The following is a 25,115-nucleotide window of genomic DNA, read 5'->3' on the forward strand; positions in this document are numbered from 1 at the left end:
CACAAAGATGATCTTTTACATAAGTTTAGGTTTTATTCATTCAAGTCTGTTAGTAACAAATATCTCAAGATGTGATGCACTGTTAACAGTGGCATCACTTTTTTCAGTCAAACTGGCAGTGGGTTGCTTTGGCATGCCAATGTTTAGGGTGAGAGCCTACTTATCATAGGCAAATCTTGTACTGGAAGTTGAGTGCCTGTATAGCAACAAGGATTTAGTTTTGATTCTCTGGATTTTCAGTTCAGAGAGCTGAAATTTTTGCAGTTCCCTGTCTCAGGATAGTCATAAGTGAAGATAAATCTATTAGAAATAAATCAGATGCTAGAGTATCTATCTGACTTTCAGTAGCCTAATGATACGTATAATGGGATTCTTCATATGAACACATGGACCTGCTTTGGGGCTCAGAACTTTCCAGAATTCTCCTTAAGATTCGTATAAATAGTATAAATTAAGGGTAGGCTTCTTTATGGGAAAGAACAAGTGCTATTTAATGTTTCTCTTTCAGATTGAAATGTCACAACAAGTGTACTAAAGAGGCACCTGCTTGTAGAATATCATTCCTTCCCAGTAAGTTTACTACAAATTCTTAGCACATCAAAGTAGCAAATGGCATCACAAGAATAAGAAGTCTGATTAAAGGTTTTTTCCATCTCATCTCCTGTTTTTCAGTTACCAAAATAAGGAGAACAGAGTCTGTCCCTTCTGATATCAACAATCCAGTAGACAGACCAACAGAACCACAGTTTGGAACTCTTCCCAAAGCAGTCACTAAAAAGGTGTGTAGTGACTGATGTGAATCTTCTGCCTCAAAGTCAGTGAGGAACTACAGTGAGGAGAGATCACAGTAGTACTTTACTGGCTGGAACAAGAATGGCACTTTAGCTTTCACTTTGCAAAGAGTCTTTAGAATGACTTTTCCTCCTTGTTAAACATTGGTTGTGCACATCTTGAGCCTCCTCCTCACTCAGAGAAACTGTGTTGTGTTTGATGAGCCTTCCTCGTCTCATTAAACATTAATGGAAACTTTATATTTTTATTATGTACTCATTAGTGACTTTTCTTGCATTCCAGGAGCACCCACCAGCAATAAATCACCTGGACTCCAGCAGTAATCCCTCTTCTACAACCTCTTCCACGCCGTCTTCTCCAGCACCTTTCCAGTCTTCCAACCCTCCCAGTGCAACACCTCCCCCAAACTTATCTCCTATGGGCCAGAGAGATGGACGATTTAACTTCCCAGGTAAACTCATCTTTTTCTGGAGAACTCTGCCAAGATGAGAAAGGCGTCTGTGGAGGCTAACCAAGACTTCATAAGTAGATTCAGATTTCTGAATAGATAGTTGAGTCTTACTCAAGGTGTAAAAGTTTTTCCTGTCATCTGATAAAAGGATACAGTCTGTTCTTACAAGGTTTTAAGTCAAGATACTTTTGCAGGAGGGAAATTACTGAGGAGTTCTGGTACCTTTCTTACATGATGTGATCTTCCTACTTTATTTTTCTTTTTTCTTTTCTGATGAGTGCTAAAAGAAAGTGGAATTCTTTTCCTCATTTTTCTTACTGTATCATAAAATGCATGCTGCCTGCTGGTTTTGGTCACCAGAGGCTTTAAATCATAAGTTCATAGCTAGAACAAAATATTAAAATGAAAGCTGGCATGAATTAGTTTTATTGGTCCCTTCCAAAAGATAACCAACAACAAACGCTGGCTTTTAAAGTGTAGACAAGCGTGTATGGTGAAGAATTTACGTACTTCACAGATTAAGGACTCAAATATGCTGTCTTTAACAAAGCTGAAAGAGGTAAGGCTTTCATAGTAGAATAAACTTAATTCCTTCTATCTGGAAATGAAGTCACATGCTGCTAAACAGGTGCTGTATCTGGCCTTAAATACTGCTATGTTTTGCAGAAGATTTCTCACCTGTGAAAGTTGCTGTTTTAGCCTTCTTAAAAGGAGCAGAAGCAGTGCCAGTTTAGTGCAAGGATTCTACTGCAGTTACTTTCTATTAGAACAAGTAATTCAGATTAAGTGAAATTAAAACTTGCATATAGCTCTTGAGCTTCAGCCTCTTTGCATGCAGCTTGGAAAATCTGATGACATGAGAGAGGATTGAAGGACCAGCTTTTCCCTGGACCTGCCTGTTAGCATCCCTGGGTTCTCTGAGTTTGCTTCTTCTACTTGATGTCTGAATGGGTTGTTTTCCCACCAGACTGCTTGCTTATTGGTAACACAGCATTTGTGTGACAAGTGTCATCTGTCTTCCAAAAACGCATGTGCTGAAATTCACCTCTGAAGCAGACTGATAATCAACTAATCTGCTTCCCAACAGTGAGTTGGGACTAATTCATGGAATGCATATGTGGCACTTACTGATGATCCTCTAACTTGTTTGTTGTGTTTTTTGTGTTTGTGTTTTTTTCTGGTGTTTTTTTTTTTAACCAAACAAAAGCTGCCTACTATATTCAGCATAGACAACAGTTTATCTTCCCAGGTGAGTTGACTGTTTTAATTCTACTAACTACCTTCTGCTGCTGGAAAGCAACTGTTTATAAATTTCTGCATGCTACCCAAGAATATAATTCTGCTTTTGAAAAGAAGTGTATCCAATACAACAGATAAAGCAATAGATTTCTGCTGTGAGATTCTACTCACAGCTGTGTTCCTTTGTTAAGGCTGTCTTTTCGGATTATATGCTTAGAATAAATGGATGCTGTCAGTTCAGGAATGCTGAGTTCACCTTTATGAATTGATGTTCTTGCCCGTGGGATTTAAAAATGATGTAAGATTATTCATATGTGCAAGATCTTTTCTTGGTCACTGTTCACCCTCAGAAACAGCTTGTCTATTTCCAAAGTGAGAACTGGTGATGTAGGATGCCAGGTACAGAGTATTGTACTCTAAATTTTGCAAGAATTTGCAATCCAAGCTGAATTTCCTATGCATTGGTGACATTGGTCATACTAAGTGTGGTTGGAATGCATGACCTGCAATAAAGATTAATCCTTGCAGAACTGGGGCATCTGGATTCAAGTATTTCTGATTGCTGAAGGCCATTTAAAAGGGTGTGAGCAGCTCACAGATGAGGACAGCCATTGCAAAATGTTACAGATAAGTGAATGTTAAGAAAACCAGGATTGGTTGATATAAAGGCACGTAAAACAGCCGTTACTGCAATGTTGAATATTCTGATCTATATGGGAAGTCTAAAATTTGTATAATAATTTTCATACTTTCCAGAAATTCCCAGTCCTGCACAAATAGCACAGCCTCCAGAAACCACTGCAGACACAAAGTAAGTACTGCTTGTTTTATGTTGTGTTAACCTGATAATCTTCAGGTCAGCATGAAGGCATTGTTATAACTGAAATCAGTGGCCTGCTGAATGTATCATCTGAAAACTTCTCCAGGGTCCTTTCAATCAACAAGAGTGATACAGGTATTTCTGGTTTTGTAAAACTGAAAATATTTTTTAAGTGTGACTGTGCCTTCAGATACACAGTTATGGTTGTGTGTGCATGTTCCCAGATCAGGAAGGTCCAATGAAATAAAAGGTAGATGGTTTCACGATTGAAACAGCATGGAAGAGCTTGGCAAGCTAACATCTTTGTGGGGATCTGAATTGTAGGGTGTGCTGATGTTTTTAACCTACATACCTAGCACTCAAAATTACTTGACCAGTCCATAGGTGTTTTTGTAGTACTGGGAATAGGAGCATCTGTTACTGGAACACATAGTAATGATGCAGCCATACCACTGCCAGTGAATTCCTACCACTTAAACACTGAGAATCACTTCAAAGTCTTTGTCTCTTATTTGCCAAAGTAATCTTAGAAAGTGCCTAGCTGTTAAGTCCAGCACTGATTGTACTTTGATCTGATTGACTATACTGCTTTCACTATCTGCACCCTATTTATTTCTTACTACAAATCTGTCTTCTCTTGTTAGTGCTAAAGAACAGCCAGATACAGATGGAGTTAAACATGAAGCAGAGGTAGGTTTAATGGTTTCCCCTTTTATACCTCTTTTGTAACCCAAAGGCCATGTTGTAACACAACAGAAGCTTGTGGCTGTGGAGCCATGAGTGCAGACTGGCTGTGCCTTCAGTTTCACTCAGCTGTCTATGCTGCAAAGATCTGTGCAAAGATCTGACAATTGGTGGTTTCTGTTGCCAGGCTGAAACAATGAAATACTTGTAACAAAAAGTAACTGTTTCTAATTGGGCAAAGGTGATACTTCTCAAATCTGTGGTTCACTCAGTTGCCCGCAGTTGTTTCTCAAGTGGTTCTTGAGCCATTTCCCCAGAGGAGGTGTATGCCTTTTTATAGCCTTCTCAGATGACTTTGTCCTGTGAAGAGATCTTTAGATCTGTAGTAAATTGGTACAACCCACCCAAGTCCTCTCAAAACAGACTCTCTGCATGCTTTTCCTTTCTCTTTCCGTAAACAGGTGGAAGAACCTGAGAGTAATAAATCAGAACCTGAAGATGATGAGGACGAAGTGGAAGATTTGCCAAACAGAAGGCCGCACTTGCAAGGGATGATTTATCGCAAACCCAGCCAGACCAGCGTCTACCTGCAGGAATGGGACATTCCCTTTGAACAGATCGAACTAGGGGATCCCATTGGCCAAGGACGATGGGGAAAGGTTCACAAGGGAAAATGGCACGGGGAAGTGGCCATCAGGCTGCTGGAGATAGATGGGAACAATCAGGATCATCTCAAGCTCTTTAAAAAGGAGGTGATGAATTACAGACAGACCCGGCATGAGAACGTGGTGCTTTTCATGGGAGCGTGCATGAACCCTCCTCACTTAGCAATCATTACCAGGTAAGGATATAGCAACTTCTGTTAGCAGTACTACACATGCTTACCTATTTATAACAGTAATAATTTAGAATAAATTTTCATAAACATATTTGTAAGTTATATAATTGTATAAGAAATATTTGATGCATATTTATAATATATGCATGAATTATAAATGAATATGTAATATTTCTGTAGTCTGAAGGTGGAAGACATAAATGCAGCCTCCGTTGCTTGGAGGTTTGGATATTAGAGGCGTCTCTTGTTAGGGAGCTTATTTATTGACAATTCTTATTTTTTAATCTCTTAAAGTCTTTCGAATTCTTAAAGTGGGAGAAAGTAATCAGCAGTCTCAGTAGAAACTGGTGCTCTGGTTTTGAAAACTGGGCTTATATGTCAGAAGAGTGTAACGAGATCAGGGCCACTGAGGAAACACACAAGTATTTGCTTGAACATGTTTTAGTGATAGCTGTGACTGTGCACACCCACACAGATGTCAACTGAGCCATTTACATCATTGAAAATGGTAATGCTCAGCATAGGGAAGAAGACTGATTCTGTCAGCATGATAAGGGTACCATTTGAGCATCCAGTGGTCATTTTTATGTTCCTCCAATGTTTTAATGATACTTTTTAGGACTCTTATTCTTCTTTCTTATAGCTTCTGCAAAGGAAGGACACTTTATTCATTTGTAAGGGACCCCAAGATATCCTTGGATATTAACAAAACCAGGCAGATAGCACAGGAGATCATTAAGGTAAGCATACACCATGCTATCAGAGACATTTGCGTTCTGGGCAGTACCTCAGCAAATGTTGAGAGACTGCACAGCTGGAGAAGGCTTGTAAGTTCAATAGCCTTACCACAGGGTGCTGCAGCAGGGAAAAACTTGAAACGGAAGAAAAACTGCTAATTCAGTGGGCAGAAAGCTGAAGACCTGTAGGGACAGAAATTAATCTTTTGCTTATCTGGAGTTGGGGAGAGAGAATTCTGATAAAAGGCAAGCATGAAGAAATGCATGCAGGGCATATTTCCTTCCCAGTCTCTTCTCTTTTATTAGTAACGACAGCTATGTTAATGCATTCTGAAGTAGATATTATCTTCCAGATTTGCAGTTTTCCATAGTTGTTTTCAGTATTGCTCAATTGAAGTAGCATTTCTGAAGCTGTTTTCTTTGCTGGTAGAAGCACCTAGGAATTTACTGGGCAAGCTTGTGTCAGTTGTTCCTTGTTCATACACATAAACACTTATTCAGAGTTGTGAAGTTCACAGTCACTTACCACTTCAATTAGAAGTACCTTCCCAGCAGCCCTGCTGTACAGAGAAGGAAGGTGCTGTGTCCCCACTTACTGTTTATGCTGGAGTAAATAAACATGTATTAGAAAGAAAGGCATGCCCAGCTAGAGGTTTGTAAACAAGACAAGATTTACTTCTCTGCATATAAACTTTTTTTCCAGGGCATGGGTTATCTTCACGCAAAGGGGATTGTACACAAGGATCTGAAATCCAAGAATGTTTTTTATGACAATGGGAAAGTAGTGATCACTGACTTTGGACTATTTGGAATTTCGGGTGTGGTTCAGGAAGGAAGGTAGGTGGAAGTTTCAGTGCATGGTTCACTTCTGGGGTGATAAAAAACAGTCCAACAGGGACACACTTCAATGCATTACACAGTGCAAGAGAGGAGATCTGGGTCCTTTACTATGTACATTTTGGAATGCACTTTTTTTTTGTTTAAGTAGAAGCCTTTCTATTTTTTCAGTGGCACACAGCTGTGAATTGAGTCTCATAATACAGAACAAAAGCAATTTTAAGCCCAAGGATGAGCTGGAAAGTCAGGCCAACACTTGCACGTGTTTTTTAATATGCAAAGAAAATTAGAAAGAACATGTTAGCCAAGCCAAAACATTTAAGAAAAGTCACAGCATTAGGCAAACCACAGATATGGGCCATACGCTGTCTCTTAATTTAATTAATACTGTATTCCAGTATGACTTCTTTCCTTTAAACTCAGGAGAGAGAATGAATTGAAGCTGCCTCATGACTGGTTATGCTACCTGGCCCCTGAAATTGTTCGTGAGATGGCTCCTGGGAAAGATGAAGACAAGCTGCCTTTCTCCAAAGCTGCAGATATCTATGCTTTTGGGTAAGGGAAAAAGACCTAAAGAGTGTCACAAGTACTTTCTAAATGAGATATGAAATAGACCTGAGCTTTGCCACTCTTCTGTCAGACACAGGATTCAGCTAGGCTGCATTTCCCTCACCTACTACGAAAGACGTGGGTGTGACAGTTTGATGGGAAGGTGGGTGAATGGGCTGGGAGGGATCTGCTGCAGCCTTATTTACATTTCAGAGCTCTCTGAAAAAAATGGGATTCTGTCAGAGTTCTGCATCTTAAGAGCAGGCAAAGGCTTGATTTGTCTGTTTATGTTGCAGGACTGTGTGGTACGAGCTCCAAGCAAGAGAATGGCCCTTCAAGAACCAGCCTGCCGAGGCACTCATCTGGCAGATTGGAAGTGGTGAAGGAGTGAAACAAATCCTTGCAACTATTAGTTTGGGGAAAGAAATCAATGTAGGTACATCAGCTGCAGGAGTCTTTCCAAAAAGTTGTTTGTCAGGGTTGCTGGAAAAGAGGGAACAACTTATTTTATTCTTATTATAATTCTAAAGATAAAGAACAGGAGAGAGAACAGATTGGAATGAGGTACCAGCCTCTTCCCATTATTGTCATATAGATATGACATCCACTGGTACACAGGACACTGATTTTAAGAATGTCCAAGACAACTGCTTAAAAAGTAGCTCTTGCTGGGCTGTCTCAAGTCACACTGCTCAATCAATCAGTTTGCACAGCTGACATGTGAACTAAGTGGAAATGATGAGCCTTAACTATCCTTTGCAGGAAATTCTCTCAGCATGCTGGTCATTTGATCTCAGTGAGAGACCTAGCTTCACTGTCCTCATGGATATGCTTGAAAAACTGCCAAAACTGAATCGTCGGCTCTCCCACCCAGGGCACTTCTGGAAGTCTGCTGAGTGAGTACTTGTGGTTGTTAACACTTCTGCTGCTCAGAATTTGCTAACTGACTATTCCTGTGCTTAATTTTGCCTTCCTGGGGTCTGTCATACTTTTAATAGCAGAGTAACAACGTGCTGTTCTGCTTTTCTAGTTGCTAGGAAATTATGCAATTAAATGTGCATGCACTTCAGACAGTTAATTTCCTACTTCAACATATTCACTTCCCTCCCTCTGCACATCATTTATCCAGCTTTGTTCAGGTTTCTGAGAGTATCTACCAACGTTATTGGAAAGTGCCCACGCTGACCTGAAAGTGATTAGAGTTTTCCTTTTAATGGCTGGTACTGAATGAGGAAGGGAACCACCAAAGAACATGCTGCCATTTCTCTTTTAAACTGAATCATCAATTTATTGAAGAGTCTTAACATAGCAACCTTCCTCAAGAAGCACAAAGGGAAAAGATGCAAACCCCTCCTCCTCTGTATGGAAGACAGCCCAGTTCACATAGAAAGATAATGGATTGGAGCACTTTACTCAATATAGTTGACCTCTGGAGTAAAAAAAAAAAAAAAAAAAAAAAAACCACGCTAAAATCTTCAGAATCTCTAAATTGCTTGGCAAAAGCAGTAAAATTGACAGTAGGAACAAGTTGTTACTTTTGGACTGAATAAGGTGGAATCATGCCAAGATTTGGATCAAGGAAAGGTGAGAAGTAGCAGCACAAATTCTAGCCAGATCATGATACTTTCCAATTTAGGATCTGTGTTGGAACTGGGAAAGAAAAGTATCATAAGATCAAGCATCTATAAACTGCCAAAACTGGGAGAGTCCCCTATGACATCTGTTATGATAGATGAGACCAGAATTTAGAACTAAATCCAGGTCAGAATAGGTTTGCATAAAGCCATAGGACTAAAACCTTTTGTCTCCGATGTCATGAATAATCCATCACTCAGAAAATAAGGGATCCCAGTTTCACTTGCCTCAAAGTCAGGGGGAGATCAGACAATTGTGAACTGTGCCCATTGCCACATATTTCTTTGGTGTGTATTTTCTTCAACTGACCCTCTAATATCTTCTTATTTCTTTCCCTTTCTGATGTTTAATCTACCCCTTCCTTACCATAACCCTTCATGATCTTCCTGTAATACATTATCATCACTAAACAAATGCTTTTGTTTACTTGTAGGGTGACTGTCTTGGCATTTTGTGCTTTAGTTAGGGGTTTGGTTGCAGATTTCACCCTTTGTTTCTTGTTATAGTGTCTAACAATGTTAAAAGATGGCCTCATCTTTATACAAAAGAAAACTATTACCAGCAAAAGTTGAATGCTTGCTATGCACTCATCAATAAGCAGAATTGTCTACTATTTTTTTTACATGTTAAGTATATTCATATCACAGCACTCATTTTAGAATGATACAATGAAAAACAGGGAGATCCTTAGATGTGGCAGTTCTTTGCATGATCAGTTTCTGCTATGCACTGGGGTGCGATTGTAGGTGGGAGATGAGGTGTCTTTCTGTGCCATGCTCCCTCCTTACTCCAGCAGATCAGTCTGGGGATTTCAGTTGTCTTGATTATTTTTTTTTTCTAAATAAGTATCTAAAGAGAAACCAACAGAACTTGAGCTAAAAGTTCCATCATTCATAAATTAAGAGAAACAGCTCTCTTTCCTCTTCAGGCCTAAAGCATTGTAAATTTAAATCTGTCTTTTCTGTACATTGGGAGTTAGAGAGCAAGTTATGCTGTGCTTAGAGCACTGAGAAGGTACGAAAGGCAGGTATAGAAACTGGTCCAGTGTGATAAGCTGCAGAGTGCGATGATCAGTGAGGGTCTCTTATTCTTGGATTTGAAAGGTAACTTAACCCCAATATTTTTAAACAAATCATCTTTTGTCTCAGAGGAGGATCATGGAGTTCAAATTGTTTTAAGGACAACAACAGTTCTTTTGTCAGGAGATTTACATGATAGGGCAGTGTCCTTTGGTAAAGTTTTTCCTTTCCTACAGAAGCCCTTTGCTGTAAAGCCCTCCAGCATGATGGCTCTGCATCAACACTTTATGCCCTCATTTCTCCATACTACCAGATCTGCTTGTGTTGGATCATTGACTCTCACAGCCAATTTGATATCTTTCAATCCACCTAGTCAGACAGTGCAGAGCAGACTGGGAGCCCAGGCTGCCTAAATATTCCCACGCAGTCAGAGGGTCCTGCATTGTCCCCTAACATCACATTGGAAATTACTTGAAGGAATGCTTCCCATTTGGGCAGTTGGTTCACAAGAGTGCTCACTTCCAGAGTAATCTGCCAAGTGATTATTTTGAGTTAGTGTTTCCATAGGGAGTTCTTGAACAGCTTGTGGAACTGTGCCTTATGTAGCAGCGACCCAAATTATTTTTTCCCTATGTAGACAGATCCTCTACTCCTACTGCAAGTGGTTCATGTAAATTTGCATTCATTAATGCTTTTTCTCTGCTCAAAGCATGTAATAGAGGAGATGTACTTTAAGTGTCACTATTAATTATCAACATTGACAGCTGAATTAGTGCTCACTGAAGTGAAAGTGCAGGCAGGTCAGTTACTTTTTGTCTCCTGCAAACTACATTATATTCAGGTCACACTTAAAAACCACTCTATATCAGTGTCAACCAGCGACCAGATGCAAAACCTATTGAAGTCACATTCCCTCTGACAACTCCTTAGATGAACACTGCGCTAACCCCCTGCCTGACTCTGCTGTAAGCTTTATAATAGGTAGTTTTCAAGAGCTTGCTTTAAAATAACTGAAAACTAACTCTCACGGTGTCTTTTTCCCCTCCCTCCCATATTTCTTTGTAGGTTATAACTACTGGTGCAATAATGGGTTCCACCTTGCATGCTTCCCTGTGTTGTATCCTAACCAGCAACTTGGACAATCACCTTCCATTCAAAAAAAAAAAAAAAAAAGAAAGAAACCACGAAATTAACCCACGGACATAATCAGCATTTTATCTGAATTCTCCTTTTCTGCCTTTTTCTGCTTGGCGTGGGCTGTTAGCTTGAATAACAACTCCTGCCTGCAAGAAGTTACTGTCTAACAACGTGGCACCTTTCACTTCTGAGTCATGGCAGCAGGCTGCAGTTTCCTCCTGGCTGGCAGCTGGTGCTCTGCCCTGACCAGCTGGCTGTGGGCAGCAACAGGTTGGGGGCTGGCTGACACTGGCATTTGTGGCCTGCAAGCCTCAGGAGGCAGAAGGGGGAAGTTTCCTAGCTGCTGTCTGAGGTGGTGGCTGTCATCCTTAGTGCTGGGCTGTGGCTTTTGACTCAAGGTAACAGGTACATTTTCCACAGGCACAGCCAACAACCAAACACTTCACTTGCATTGCAAACCAACGTGACTTAAGGGCCAGAGCGGGTTGGTTCTGCTGTGGAGCCGGACCCAGCCCTGCACTGAACCAAGGCTCAGCTTTGTCAGGGGTGCACACAGCAGGTGCAGTTTCTGCACAGAAAGGAGGATAGTCCTTGCTGTGCTCAGGGCAGATTGCAGTCCCTTAGCCTACTTGGGAATGCATCACCACCAGCTGCATCCAAAACTGAGATCAGCTACAGCACTGTGCAGAAAAGGAGGAAAGTAGGGAAGCCCTCCAGTTTCTCATTCTCCTTCCCTTGCAAATCCAGTGTTTTGAGTTCTGTGATTTGCTTTTGTTTACATCTCTGGTTCAGCAAAATGCCTGACTTTACAGTAGGAACTTTGCAGAACTGTAGGCAGCACTGCAAACGTGTGCCTTTTTGTAAAAGGTCTCTTTTCATTCCTTTTCTGAAAAAAATTTGTTTCACGGGGGAGAGGACGAGGATAGAGGCGGATATGCATCAGGAACCAGGGAGGTTTTTACTGTGTTCAGAGAGGTCAAATACACCTACATGTCATTCTCTCTAAGTCAGATGCCTGCACACTGCACTGGAAAGGGTCTGCTGGAAGCCCTCATGTATTCATGCTCTCTGCCTTGCTGCCACCTAGCATGTACATGGAGGAAGGCATTTTGAAGTGAAAACATTTCTAGCTATGCTAACAGATTAAGGGTGAAGGAAAACATATATTTATTCACTTGCTCTAGACTATAAGGAGGAGCAGATGTGTTTTTTGAAGCAACTGATGCACCTTGTCAGGATGCCCTTCCCCTTAAATAAGTAATTCTTTTCTCCATTTCTATTTCAAGTGTACGTCACCTTCTACCCACCTTAGGTACTTATAAAAGCCTCCTGTTTTGCCAATTTGAGCCATATGCTTTCACTAATGAGGTTAGCATGAATAAATTCAAATGTTTGCTGCTTAATTTTTAAACACTGCTGGGTGATCTCACACTTCATGAGAGCAGAACCCAACCCATTTTCTTTTATATGACTGTAGCTTTGTAGGGAAGAAAAAAACAACAAAAAAACAACAATAAATAATTATTTTCCCCTCCCTCTCCTTTCCTTCTCCACTCTTTTCAGCATTAACAGTAGCAAAGTTGTCCTGCGTTTTGAGAGATTTGGCTTGGGAATCCTGGAACCAAGTAATCAAAAGATATAGCATGGTGTGTGGTTGTCTTGTGATAATGTCTACCTACTTATACACAAAGAAATCTTCACTGAATCTTCCAAGCTATGAAACTGGTGCAGCCACAGCTGAAAACCACACGACCATCAATTAACAGTCCTTTGTTGTTGGCAAAGTGTGAATTCTGTCTGAGCACCAGCAGTTATTTAAAGAATGTTTACATGATGCTTTTGTGTGAACTATATATTTTTTTAAACACAATAAACAGTGAATCAGTTTAACTACAGCCATTCCACTAGCACAAAGGGAAACCGACCTTTTTCTAGTTCCTTTTTGTGTCTGTGGTGTAACTAGGAATGATCTTCTGCCTTCAGTCCATTTTTCCCTAAGACAAGTGGAACCGCTTTGTTTCAGAATGGTTATGTATCTCATACAAGGAGATGGGAATTTTAAATTGTTTTTCTCTCATTAAGGTAAAATTTATCTATTGCGTTGTCATTTATCCAAACTGATAATTCAGTTTGTGATCACTTCGATTTGTTTCTGCAGGGTTGGTCCAAGCTCTGGGTTACCTTGAATTAAGTTAAAGCAGTAAAAATCTGCTTCTTGCAGAAGAGTTTGCTGTCAAACATACTGTTATCTCATTTGAAACACAGAACTGAGCACTTCCAACACAGAACTCACAAGAAAAGCTGAATTGCCTTGCCACAGAATGTCGGGTTGATTGAGGTGGCAACAGACCTCTGGGTCCATCCACTTTCAGCCACCAGCAGGCTGTCCCTGGAGAAGGTGAGCTCCTGGGCAGCTTCAGACACAACCTGTTTGGTCCCCCAAACCAGCAGCACTGCCAAACATCACCCCTTGCTGCCCTGATGGCAATCTCATTTGTAGAAGAACATATTTTACTAGATAGAGCTCCAGGGTGGGAAGAAAGTCAAGGGAAAAAGCCATCCCTAAACAATGTGTAACATACTGTTCCGATACACAGAGCTTGTTGAGAGACTCAAAGTCGTTTCTCTCCCCTGTGCACACACACGCTCCTCTGGACAGTCAGATAAGTCTGCAAGAATCGAAGAAATTTAGGACTAAGCAGTTCTGCAGAAAACTAACAACAACAACAACATTGCAGCTAGGAAAGTTACATTTTGTTCCAGAGAACCTGATTTCAAAGGTTAAGTTTAAGACCAAGAAAAAACCCAGCTCCCAAAAAATCAAAAGGAAAGCACATGCTACAATGTGTAATACGCAGACTGATGAAGGACAACTGATTACTGCATTTAAGGTAACAGATGCATTATCTCACTTGCAAGTGAATTGCAAGCTGCATTAAATGTTCCATCATACCTCCCATTCTTATTCCTCTGCCTGTCAGCCAGGGCAGCAGGACAACTCTAATTATGCAGTGGACATTAAAGAGCCCTCCTGTCCTTACACTGCTTCATTTTTAAGGTAGTTCATTAGGACTCCCTGAAAGTCACCAGATTTCGTTTCTCCAGTCACACTAGTACATTACACGCCTCTTTTCTATCTTTTGCCACCATTACAAGGCTTTAATGTAGATCACAGAGGGAAGAGCTCTGAAGTCCTCCACAAGGCACATGGAGTGACAGGCACTCAGTTTGGTTACAGGCAGCTGACTTGGAGAAAATCAAGTGGAGGAAAAAAAAAAAGTTCTGTTGAGCAGAGGACTTCACTCCTGCTACTCCTTCACTGTGCTATGGTGATTTTAAATGTGCCTCAAATATAAAACAAAATTGGTTTGGTGGTAGCCAAGCATGGAGACATGGTTCTCTTGACTCCCTCTTACCACCTCAGGAAAGCAATTAGGCCCCTCAGCACACACTGCCCTTTTAGCCACCACCTGCTGTCTCTTCAAGCCCTGCTACTGTTTGCTCTCTCACAATAACATTGTCACAGGTTTAAACAGAGGTTGTTTTCCAACGAGTAGCACGTAAGTATTGACAGTGCAGTACGAAGCCAGGAGAAATGTGCTTCATAGCAACGTTAAGTTATGAACCCACGGGCAGCAGTGTACCTTGCCTTAGGGAGAGCAGAAGTTGCTGCTGGATGCACACATTGCTCCACAGCCATTGGGTCTGAGCAGCCCCTCTGCTAAACCACAGCATGCTCTCTCACTGTTATTCCTGTCTCATTTGGGAAACCCAGAGCTTTCAGTGTAGGAAAGAAAGAGCGATCGCTCACCTGGCTATCAGCAGTAATGCTGCTGTGGCAGCGTTCAAGAACAATGCTGAGAAAGCACAACCTTCTGAATCTTTTCCTACGGGATGGCTGGTTGGACAGACAGACTATCCAGCTTACAAAATAAAATTAAAAAACAAAAAATGTTGTTCTCCCTATGTGACTGCCCTCATATGAGGTTCAAACCCTGGCTGTTTCCAGGCAAATGCTGTGCTGACCCTGCTTCCCAGCAAGGCAGCTTCACCTGTGTCAGCAGGGCTGCCTGTCCCTTTGTGCTGCACTTAGCAATGTGCTGAAAGCAGCTGGGGCTGACCCATGAGCACTGCAGGCTGATGGAGTGCCATCCCGCTGCAGGAAGGGTTTCAAAACTTGCCTTTAAATCATTAAGTTTGAGATTCAGTCTTCATTGGTTTTGTGTTTAACTCCCATAAATGGCTCTTAAAAGCAAAACCCAGCATACTAGAGAGCAGGGCCAATTACTATCTGGGGTAATGTGTTGCAGTCAGCTGTGTAAGGCACATGGAAGTCAAACAGAACCTGTGGAGCTGTACCAGCTGTGAATGAAGTCGGCTCTCCCATCTCTCTGCCACAGCTGAGCAGCAGGCATTGGGTCACACTGCTTTATGGCCATGTGTCTCCTGGTGTGCTGGTGTGAAGCGTGAAGCACAGTAAGCCTGTCCTGTTGTAGAGGTGTAAATGTGAAGCTGGCTGTACAATGCTGCTACAATAGCCACACATCAATAGTGAATGTAAATGGAGTCTGTAATATGGTGAAAATTGACACGTTTTTCTTTTCAAATGTGTTGTAAACTTTGTACAGTAAAATTTTTTTAAAAATATTTTCTATCAGAGTGTCTTCCAGAATTGCTATTAAATTAAAAATTGTTAGTATTAACAACTGTTGCTGTATTAGTTTATGCAGCCAGCAAGGAAAAAGAAAGTGCACATTATGCTAATGAAATCCTGGATACATAGAAATCTTTTCAGCAAATAAATCTTTGCTCTGGATAAAGCAAGTGGTACAGAACTGTGGTTTGACTTTCTCTTCCTTCCCCCCCCCCACTTGTAGCCAAACTAAAGCACAAGCAGCTCATTCTTTTTTTCTCATCTTTTTTTCCTCAGTTATTGTAGTCCCGCAAAGCCCAGCCTGGGAGGAATAAAAATTGGTTTTGGAGCCTTGTTTGTGATAGCAAGAACTCATAAACAAGCACTATGTCACGCCCATCAGCCCCTTTCCCTACACTGACTCAAGTTGTGGCAGGTTTGCTTTGAGCTATCACTGACATCTGCCCTGCTGATATTCTAACCATGCACCTTTCCTGCAGACAAGGATCATTTTGTTTCCTCTTACAAGTCAAATGCAAAAGCCCTACAGCTGCAGGACAGCTGGCAAACTTTCTTCAACTTGTTTAATAGATGGAACTGAGATGCTGTTCAAGTTCCTTTTTGCTATAACCATTGGGATTCTCACCACAAATGGCATCAAAAAGCACCACGATGGCAGTGAGAACCCAGTACCCTCTCTCAGCAACTACCTGTCCCACAGCACAATTCCAGGTCCCATCACCTCCTCACAGCCCCAACATCACTGCAGCTGCTCAGCACGCACCAGAAAGCTTTCCCACCTGCTACGATGAGCCAAGTTACCTGGCTTGAGGAACACTAGCACTGACATTTCTCAGAGCATTAGACTATGCTGGGAGCAAGGCTGGGCCAGTTCAGCACTTCAGAGCTGCTCTGCAAAGCCAAGCGGGCACAGCAGGGCCTGAGCTCTGAGCAGAGCTCTTGGTGGATCTGGTCAATCAGTTACCACACAACGAGCTTCAGAAAAAAGGGATCTTAACGTTATCTTGCTGAAAGCTCTTCTCCTCCTTAGCTCCCAGCTCACCACAAAGGCACCCCACACAGTTTGATTTTGGAGGAATTCATCCCCCTGTGCTGCCAGGAAGCAGCAGGAACACTCACACCCACATCACCACAGGACTCAACCTGCGCTGATCAGACACCAACAGCTGCAAGAAGGCTGCCCACCTGCAGCCACACACTGCCACAGAAGAGGGAGCTGCCTCCTGCCCCAGAGCCCACTGTCCTTCCCCTGTGTGTGCCCCAGCTCCAGCCAACACTACACAGCAGTGCGTTAATTAATCTGTTAACCCCAGGGTCACTGTGCTGCTGCCAAACAGCTTTACTCCAAAAATAACAACAGCCTTGTACTGCCCTGCAGAGAAAAGGACAGTGCACTTTAAAGCACAGCTTTACATTTCATCCATCTTATCTAGATCTTTCATACACAAACAGTAAAAGCCTTCAGATAAGTTGAGCTTTCTTGCTTTTTAGAAAGAAAAAGAAATAATGAATGTAATTATCAATTAAACTTGAAGGACAAGGTCATGTATTTAAATACAAAAACAAAAACCAAACCCTAAACCTCAAGCACGAAGGTTACATCCCACCAGCTGCAAAGGGAAGCTCACTGTTGACTGGCTGTATTACATCCCAGCAGTGCAGCACAGCTCCCACCAACCTGAGGCAATGTGTTTTCCCAAAGAAGAGCATCTAACCCAGCCCAGAGGCATTTGCATCATCACTTGCCTCCTGCTGAAAGCCTCAGAGCACATCCTAACGTGGGATTTGTGCAACACAGTATATGACTTGTGCATTTTTGTTACAATTACATTTGTTTATATCTTAGTTAAGATTTTGGAATTCTTTTTATTTTTAAAGCATTTGTCTTTCATCAGTGAATAGTCCAAGAATTGCTTTTCTCTGAAAAGCAACAGAAGCTTCCCTTCCTCCTCCTGTCCTCAGTCAACAAGTATTCCCATCTCAGTGAAGACAAACTCAAGCACAGAGACCATTCAGAGCTCCAGGCAGCTGTGATGTAACACTCAATTGCATTTTAAACCCTAAAGCCAGAGGGGACCACTTCACCAGCACTCCTGGCAAGAAAATATATCTATTTTGTTAAACACATGGCAAATGCACTGCTCTGTAATACACCTCCTGAAAGTGCAAGGCACACTTGCACTTCAAAATATAGAACTTACTTCTGTTGCCTATGTTGGACTTACTTGAAGTCCAGAACTCAGCAAGTCCTGGGCTTACTGAGAACTTTCCAGATGGAGATAGAAGTTACCTCATTCTACACCCATCCTGCCTCAAAACTTCAGAAGCAAAGAATTTGTTGAAGTACGAAATAACATTCACATACTTGCTATGAACCTCCTCTGTCCTGTCTGTGTATCTGCTGTCCAACACTTTCTGTTCTCCACCATCACTGCCCACAGCCTTTCAACTACGCTTCATTTCTCATCTTATGTTTAAAGCTGTCCTGAAGTACACGTGAAGCACACTGCATATACATGACACTGTTGACTTCTGAGCGTCAAATCCTTCACTGGATTCCAGCTCCTGGAGACAAAGGATGACAAAAAACAATCTTACCTTTAGCTTTTTAATGTCATCATAAATTCCTGCTGATTTTAGAAAAAGAAGTTGTAACAGAACTGCCAGGGACAGGAACCAAACTCAAAACATAACTAGGGCAATATACATTACTCCAATTGCTATTTTGCATTCTTTAGTTCACAATCCACAAGGCAAGATTCACACCTCTCCAGCAGTAACAAGATTGCATAACTCATCTTAGGCAGGCTATGTAACTCACAGAGATGGACTCTTTGCTTAAGGAGGGAGCGCAGGTTGGAGAGCACCTCACATCAGCCCTCACATCAGAGAAACTGCTTCTGATTAGTTCTTTGTGATACCAAGCAAAGCATCATTAGGAATACCAATAATCACACACAGAAAGAAGTTGACTCACTCAACTGATTAAGAGGGTCTTCTGGCTATAAAACACACCTCAAGAAGCAGCCTTCACCCAGGAAATATTCTCTCATCAAAGGCTTGCCCTAAATGAACCCAGGAGGAGGTGGACCCTTTCTGGTCAGATGGAAAGCTCAGAAAATTGCTTGCACCTGTGCTTCCTGGGCCAGCCACCCCTTCACCAGGTCCTCAATCATCAGCTCAGGCTGTGTTCTAGCACTTCCCCTACATCTACCTACCCACTTGTAGTTTTTTAGGCTGAAGATAGTAGGACACAGAAGTACATTTAAACTACACCAATCTGTCTTAGTAATAAAGGTATCTTTTATTACAAACAAATCAAGTCAAGAGCATAGAAATCAGATGTACAAAGTGCTTTTGAATTTTCTGAAACAACAAAAATTCAGGCTGGTGGACCTGAATTTTGGTGTACCATAGAGCAGAAATCAGAACTGCTACCTCCTCACATGTATACATTTGAAGTGTGTGCAGCAGATATTTCCAGTCATAGGCCATTGTATTTTATCACATTTGCAAGAGTTCCTTCAGATACAACAAATCACTGGACATTTCCTAGTGCCACAAGTTTGAAGATAATATGCACAATAAAACAAAATATAAATAAATTCAAACAGATAAATAGTGCATTAAAAAAAACCAACACAAAACAAACAACAATAAATCACTTCCAGCAATAGTAAAAAACTAAAAAATGTCACTAATAGCAAAAAAAAACCTCTAAATTTTCCTGGTGACTAAGTTTTATATGTTTTGCATTTGCAAAAGATGACAAACCTATACTAACCTAGATAGAATTAAAAAAATAATTGGCATCTTCAATATTAAATTACTCTATTAAAAGAAGTCTGAGAACAACAAAAGTAAAATTTCATATTTTTCTTACTTAAGGCTAAAGCTTAGAAGTCCAATCCTACCATGAGATGTGCAGCATTTAACACAAATAAAGAAGAGGATTTGATCCCTTGATTTTTGAAAACAACAACAAATGTGCAAATATCACGTACAGTATCTGTTGGTTCATGTCTGGACTGACGAGTTGCAAATCTCTTATGTTCTTTTGACTTCATGTGGGAACACAGCCCCAAATATATCTTCATGGTATCGTTTTTGGCTCTGAAGAAGAAAACAAACAACAAAAACCCAAGAGATGAATCTTTCTGTGACATTTAAGTAGCATTCACATGACTAATTCTGTGATGGTGGACTTTCTTGCTGCCAATAAAGGAACCAGATTGCAGACACACAAGCTCCAGACAAGTTCTTCTAACAGAACAATCCTATAAAGCCACCCATACTCAGACACTGTGCTTTCAGGGAGTGCCCCATTACTTTCTGAAACTCACATTCCTATTTTGGTACAAAAAAGTATCAAACTTTTGATGCTCAGAGACATCGCAGAGCTAATGCCCAGAATCAAAAGAGGGACACTGGGCAGAACAGTAGTATGTAAGAGAGGAGCATGACATGACATTCATACAACCTAACCAAACAGCAACCATGCATTTTAGACCATGGTGAGTAGACTAAGCTGATGAGTTAAGCATTTTTCTTCAGCATGCTGCTGAAAAGAAACTAATTGCAGTAAGATCTGGAGTGTGACTCTGAAACCTATGTTGGAGCACTGTCTGAATGGAAAAGCCTTCTACATCACAGAATACCTTTAGCTGGAAGACATACTCTTCTGCCTGCTTCTCTGTGTGGTCCAGGTTTTTTACAAGGATCCTCTTCAAAGTCTGAGCAACATCTCTGGCCATGCGTATATCTCCACAGACATACAGATGCCCTTCCTCTTTATGCAAGATATTACACACTTTGGTTTCCAACTCATTTTGAAGAATATCTTGAACATAAACCTTAGAATCAGAAAAAAATATCATTAGAAAAGCTCTCTTAAATGCTACTTTGTCTATTGGCTTCTCTAAATTCAGTGTGGGCCTACACACGAAGGTTCAATACATCCTAACTATTCCATATGTTGCATGACAGCAAAGGAGAGGAAAAATGTCTTAAATGCTCTCTTTACAGTCCCCACATTGGAAGGCTGGACTGGTTTTTGATTAAACCAGAATACATTAAGAGACTTTTATTCGGAACAAATTACCACTGCCAAAGATTCCTGACTTTCTAGAAAGGCAAGACAACTAAAAAGGGTACTGAAATGGTGACAAATGATGAGAGCAAACTCATTTCCAACTCACAGGCTAATCATATCCTACAAAATGTAAAGTTTCCAAAAGTGTTCCAGCTTCTAATTTCAAAGGACGTTTTGCACTCAAAGATTTAATTGTATGTCTACTACACCTATCAATAAGGCAGTGAGGATTTAAAATACATATGTACATACATGCTGCTCATTCAGAAGTGAACAGTGAGAGTCTCCTTTGCTTTGGAGGAATGGGGCCTTTTGTCACTTGTTCACAATGCACTGATGCTAACAGTTTTGTTTTGGTTTGTTTTTCAATAAAATTGTTAAACAGAGCCCAAACATTAACTTGAGGGACTCTTCCTAAAGGGGCCAGCTCTTAAAGAACAAAAGAACCAGCCTTACTTTAGGTTGACCAGGTTGCCTGGAATAAGCTGTAAAAACTTCTTTCAGAACTCCTTTCCTCTTCATTTCTTCAACTTCTTCTTTGTAGATATGATCCATATCTGGCTGCCGGCAGCCAAACAGTAATATCATGTCACCAGCTTTGATCCCTGAAACCAATATCAGACAGTTATTTTGGCTTTCCTAGTAAGGCCTATTATCTCATACCACTGCCCCCAGGGGGAGCCCTGTCATATCAACTTAGTTGGGCAATGTAACCACTGTTTCTAATTAGTCTTTCTTGCTAAAACTCTGAGGAGTATGTGTGCGTGAGTGACAGCTCCTAATTTTAAGTCTACATTAGGACTGAATATGCCTGATACTTCAAAGTACTATGTGGAATTACCTATTGAAGCACATTTCCAAAGCAGGATGATAGAGACAGGCACAGCATTTCCTCTCTGCATTGTGGCCCCTTTGTGAGAGCTGAGCAGATGCAGAACATGTAGTACTTATACACATAGGCTACTCCCTCTGTATGACCAAATACCTCAAGACCACCAGAATGGTCTTATGTGGGATGGAATTATTGGCTAATGTTTAATGTTTGATTCAGTCTTTTGATGACAAATCTCTACATAGGTAGTTACTTAGCTAAAGTTTAGAAGTGTCTCCACCAGTTTTGTAGTTCTCCAAACAAAACCTTCACCTGAAGAGATTTTCTTAGGAGGACTATGGATGTCTTCTGGCTGGATGAGTTTTGGCCTCCCCCAAGTGGCAGTCCCTGTAAGTACCTTTCTTTTCCAAGTCATAGAGACGCTGCTGCCAGAAACTTCTGAATGGAGCAATTCCTGTTCCTGGGCCAATAAGAATGCATGGCTTGGCTGGCTCCTTTGGGAGCTGGAATCCATCAGCACTAACATGGAAAAATATGTTAATTAGGTAAAGTAAAACTCAGAATAAAAGTATTCCTAGAAAGCTGACAGAATGATACATAGTGATCATCTCTACTGCCTTGAATCTTCTCTTATTATGCTTTGTATGAGAGGATAAATGTATCTTAAAGGACTGAAAAAATCAAATTCTCTAGTTTTTTACAAAATAAACATTGATAAGTGCCCAGTGATTTAGGAGAGTAACCATCAGTGATTTTGTAAAAACAACAATTGGCTTTAGCCCTTACCTGAGGTCACAAGATACAGCTGAAATACATGTTAGAAAACAGTACGTGATCACTTCTACCCTTTGCTCCCTCCTTTTCTCCAACCCATCTGTACCACAGTATGTATGGAGTTAACACTTGGGAAAAACTAAGAAAACATGTCTGAATGGACTTCTAAAAGCATTGAACAATTTCCTTCATTAGAATCCAATAAAATTTCCATTAGTTTCCTGAAAATTTCAGGGGAATTAACTTCAGGAGACATCTAGGGAAAGAAGCTTCACTGAATTATACAGCAAGTATTTGCCTTGGATTCTTATTCCATGATTTTCCTTGGCTTCTTCCTATGGCATACGCTCACCTGCGCACAAAGCAAGGGACTGTTTCATTGAGAGCTATTTTGTTCAGCCACGTGCTGCAGACTCCATGGTGCAATGGCCCTTGTCCATCTAATCAGAGGAAAGGAAAATTATTTGTAAGCATTCAAAAGCTGTTTGTTTTTTAAAAAACATAGTTTGTACTTAACACTATGCTTATAAACAAGAATGTAAATGATCTAGTAATCATTTATAAAACAAGGATATACCAATGATGCACTATTTTAACAAATCCTGATACAGTCTGATTATCTGTACTGCTATGTACTTTTCTGCATGTATCACAACACAAACTTTCTGTTACAGATATGTTTCATATCATATAGCATACACAGATTTTTCTGAACCACAACACAGACTAAATATCATTTAATTGAGACAGAAATTTAAAAAACACAATTCATTACCTCTTGTTCTGTAGTTTACCACAGCAACCGTCAGATGAATCTCTCTGGGTGTCATGTCACAGGAGGAACTGACAGAGTAGTATCTGGGTTTCAGAAGTGGCAGCTGAGTCAGTAAGAAAGTTGTTGAAACTTCAGCAGAAGGAAACTCTTCCAGGACCTCCAGGATGTTTGGGCTGTTGTAAAATTTCCATTTATTGTATTCTTCTGTGCTCTAAATGCCAAAAGCCACCATTACAATATTACCAGACCATGATGAGTTCAGGAGAGCAAGGATGTTTGAAAAGTAATTTTTAAAATAAGATTCCTACTTTATATTCAATGCAATAAACTGCAAATTAGCAGAGAGTTCTCAAAACCATCCCTAGACTAATATTAGGGTTTCCTGAAAGAGTTGTTTGATTTTTGGAAAGAGAAATATCCACTATAATTTTTCTGACATATACGTTCTCTCAGAGTGGATATAGAAACTGAAGTAGAAGCTGTTTTTCAGCCCCCTGGCTATGGGATATCTAGAAAACTGTGTAGGCTCAGGTCCGGTTGAGCACGTACTGAGTGCTTGCTGATCCCAGCAGAACAAAACAGTTACCACACCTATGAGTCTTTGGTTACTTGAAGTGACATTGCTTCTACTTTATTGGTATCAAATTCCATGACAATAATACCTAGCAGCTCGTCTGCAAACTCTGAGATTTTTTAATGGTACCTCATCAGAAACCACCACAGGGCAGGCAAGAGAAACAGGCAGGCAAAATGACCCACCCACAACCACACAGGAAATACCAGATCTGAAGAAAACTCTTGATTCCCACGCATAAGTTAAGCCATAAGATCACCCTCTCTTTCTCTCACTGTGGTTAGTTTAACACGTTCACAGAATATGTAACAGAGGAATGGAAATCAAACACCATCACTACAAACATTTCTAAAGTTTCTGCTTTAGAAGGGCACCAAATGACCCATTGTGTAGCACGTTTGCATAATTTCGGCCTAATACTTACATGACATAAAACTTCCAGTCTCTGTTTGTCTCCTTCCGCTGTTACCAGCTGGGAGAGTTTTTTTAGAAGTTGTTGGGAGGGTGGAGTAGTGATATCAAGTAAATATGTCAAAGCCTGGGAGAGCGTGCAAGCTGGAATCTTTTTCTCACTTGCCCAATAGCCACCTGGAAACAAGGGAAGCAGAAGATCATGTGGCAATTCCCAAGGCATTTAACAACTGTAGTGTTTTGCAAAACTCAGTGTCTTAAAATATGGATTCTGATTAGGTTGCATACAGATCTGGATCACAGGTTAATGTGAGCTTTCAAGCTTTTTGTGAGTAGAGAATCTGATGCAGAGAACCACACTGTAATAAAGCATTATGTTTTAAGCAAAAAGAATGATGGAAATCATCTTTCTGTGTGTTAAGAGTCCCATGATTTCACAGACTGCAGCTACTAAGATGTAAATAAAATGGTCATGACATGTAAATCCATTTTAAGACATTGATATGTAACAATGATAAGGAAACTCTATACTAATTTCATTGCAGTCAATAGCCAATTTAGGAACTGAATCACAAATAGTGTCAGCCCAAAATATTGGATAACACTTGTGAAGTTACCATGAACTGCCTTAGTACATAAAAACATAATCTAGAATTAGAGGAATACCTAAGTGCATCAGCAAAATCCTAGTGAAACTTAAAAGGAGGATAATATAATCAAATTCAGCCTATAAAAATTCTCATGAATTTTAGGAAAACCCATCAAATATCCTCTGTTATCAAATGTGAAGGGAACCAACTTACCCTCAGTACAGGTTTCAAGTCTGATAGTCTGATCAGCTGCAGGGGCATCCTTAACACGTGCAATGAGGCTGTGGACTAATTCTGGCTGGTTGCCTGGGAAAATCCCAATATGTTCTCCAGGCAGGTAGTGCACTTCCTGATTAGATTCACAGGAAAGCTTAACTAGAATGGTAACACGACTAGATATGGAAAAAAAGACATCAGTTAGATCATGATTATGTTGACAGGAATTCCCTTAAATTACATAGAAAAGACCTAAATGTGAAGTGACAGTTGGCAAGGGCTTACTGTTCATTATCAAATTATCAGATCAGCTTAGTAATTCATGGAGACTTAAACAAAAACAGTATAGACATGTGAAGGACTTCTACAAAAACAAATAAGATGCTGAAGTGCTGCCTGATCTGTCCAGTATGCCTGCAGTCAGCCAATGGCAGTAAGTGCAGCTCTACTGAAGACTGA

At 40.6% G+C, this 25,115-nt stretch overlaps 2 protein-coding genes across 7 annotated transcripts in view; one reads left to right on the top strand and one right to left on the bottom strand.

The window, feature by feature from the left end:
• KSR1 (kinase suppressor of ras 1) overlaps window positions 1-15,412 on the top strand; it is a 57,495-nt gene extending 42,083 nt beyond the window's left edge. The window contains exons 8-20 of one of the 2 annotated variants that reach the window (XM_031591423.2): window positions 509-570; window positions 673-779; window positions 1,075-1,243; window positions 2,451-2,492; window positions 3,239-3,293; window positions 3,947-3,992; window positions 4,448-4,827; window positions 5,468-5,564; window positions 6,265-6,398; window positions 6,822-6,953; window positions 7,244-7,379; window positions 7,710-7,843; window positions 12,302-15,412. In XM_031591423.2, coding sequence (XP_031447283.1) covers window positions 509-570; window positions 673-779; window positions 1,075-1,243; window positions 2,451-2,492; window positions 3,239-3,293; window positions 3,947-3,992; window positions 4,448-4,827; window positions 5,468-5,564; window positions 6,265-6,398; window positions 6,822-6,953; window positions 7,244-7,379; window positions 7,710-7,843; window positions 12,302-12,380 — 1,573 coding nt within the window. In that variant the 3' untranslated portion in view covers window positions 12,381-15,412. The remainder of the gene's footprint in view (window positions 1-508; window positions 571-672; window positions 780-1,074; window positions 1,244-2,450; window positions 2,493-3,238; window positions 3,294-3,946; window positions 3,993-4,447; window positions 4,828-5,467; window positions 5,565-6,264; window positions 6,399-6,821; window positions 6,954-7,243; window positions 7,380-7,709; window positions 7,844-12,301) is intronic. The other variant, XM_090122273.1, reaches the window with a different exon arrangement.
• Window positions 1-25,115, bottom strand: part of NOS2 (nitric oxide synthase 2) — a 109,694-nt gene that overhangs the window by 72,574 nt on the left and 12,005 nt on the right. For 3 of the 5 annotated variants that reach the window (XR_016459183.1, XR_016459184.1, XR_016459185.1), the window contains exons 21-29: window positions 24,654-24,832; window positions 23,864-24,027; window positions 22,866-23,076; window positions 22,443-22,530; window positions 21,714-21,835; window positions 20,941-21,089; window positions 20,051-20,245; window positions 19,397-19,505; window positions 17,758-17,957 (exon numbers count right to left, since the gene is read on the bottom strand). Coding sequence is in view for 2 of the 5 variants with exons in the window: in XM_031591421.2 (XP_031447281.1) it covers window positions 19,440-19,505; window positions 20,051-20,245; window positions 20,941-21,089; window positions 21,714-21,835; window positions 22,443-22,530; window positions 22,866-23,076; window positions 23,864-24,027; window positions 24,654-24,832 (1,174 nt within the window). In the remaining 3 variants the exon portion in view is untranslated. Of the gene's footprint in view, window positions 1-15,769; window positions 17,958-19,356; window positions 19,506-20,050; window positions 20,246-20,940; window positions 21,090-21,713; window positions 21,836-22,442; window positions 22,531-22,865; window positions 23,077-23,863; window positions 24,028-24,653; window positions 24,833-25,115 lie in introns of those variants that run through there. The other 2 variants (XM_031591421.2, XM_031591420.2) reach the window with 2 other exon arrangements.

This window comes from Phasianus colchicus, chromosome 21 (assembly GCF_987193195.1).
Source record: "Phasianus colchicus chromosome 21, bPhaCol1.hap1.1, whole genome shotgun sequence".
NCBI lineage: Eukaryota > Metazoa > Chordata > Aves > Galliformes > Phasianidae > Phasianus > Phasianus colchicus.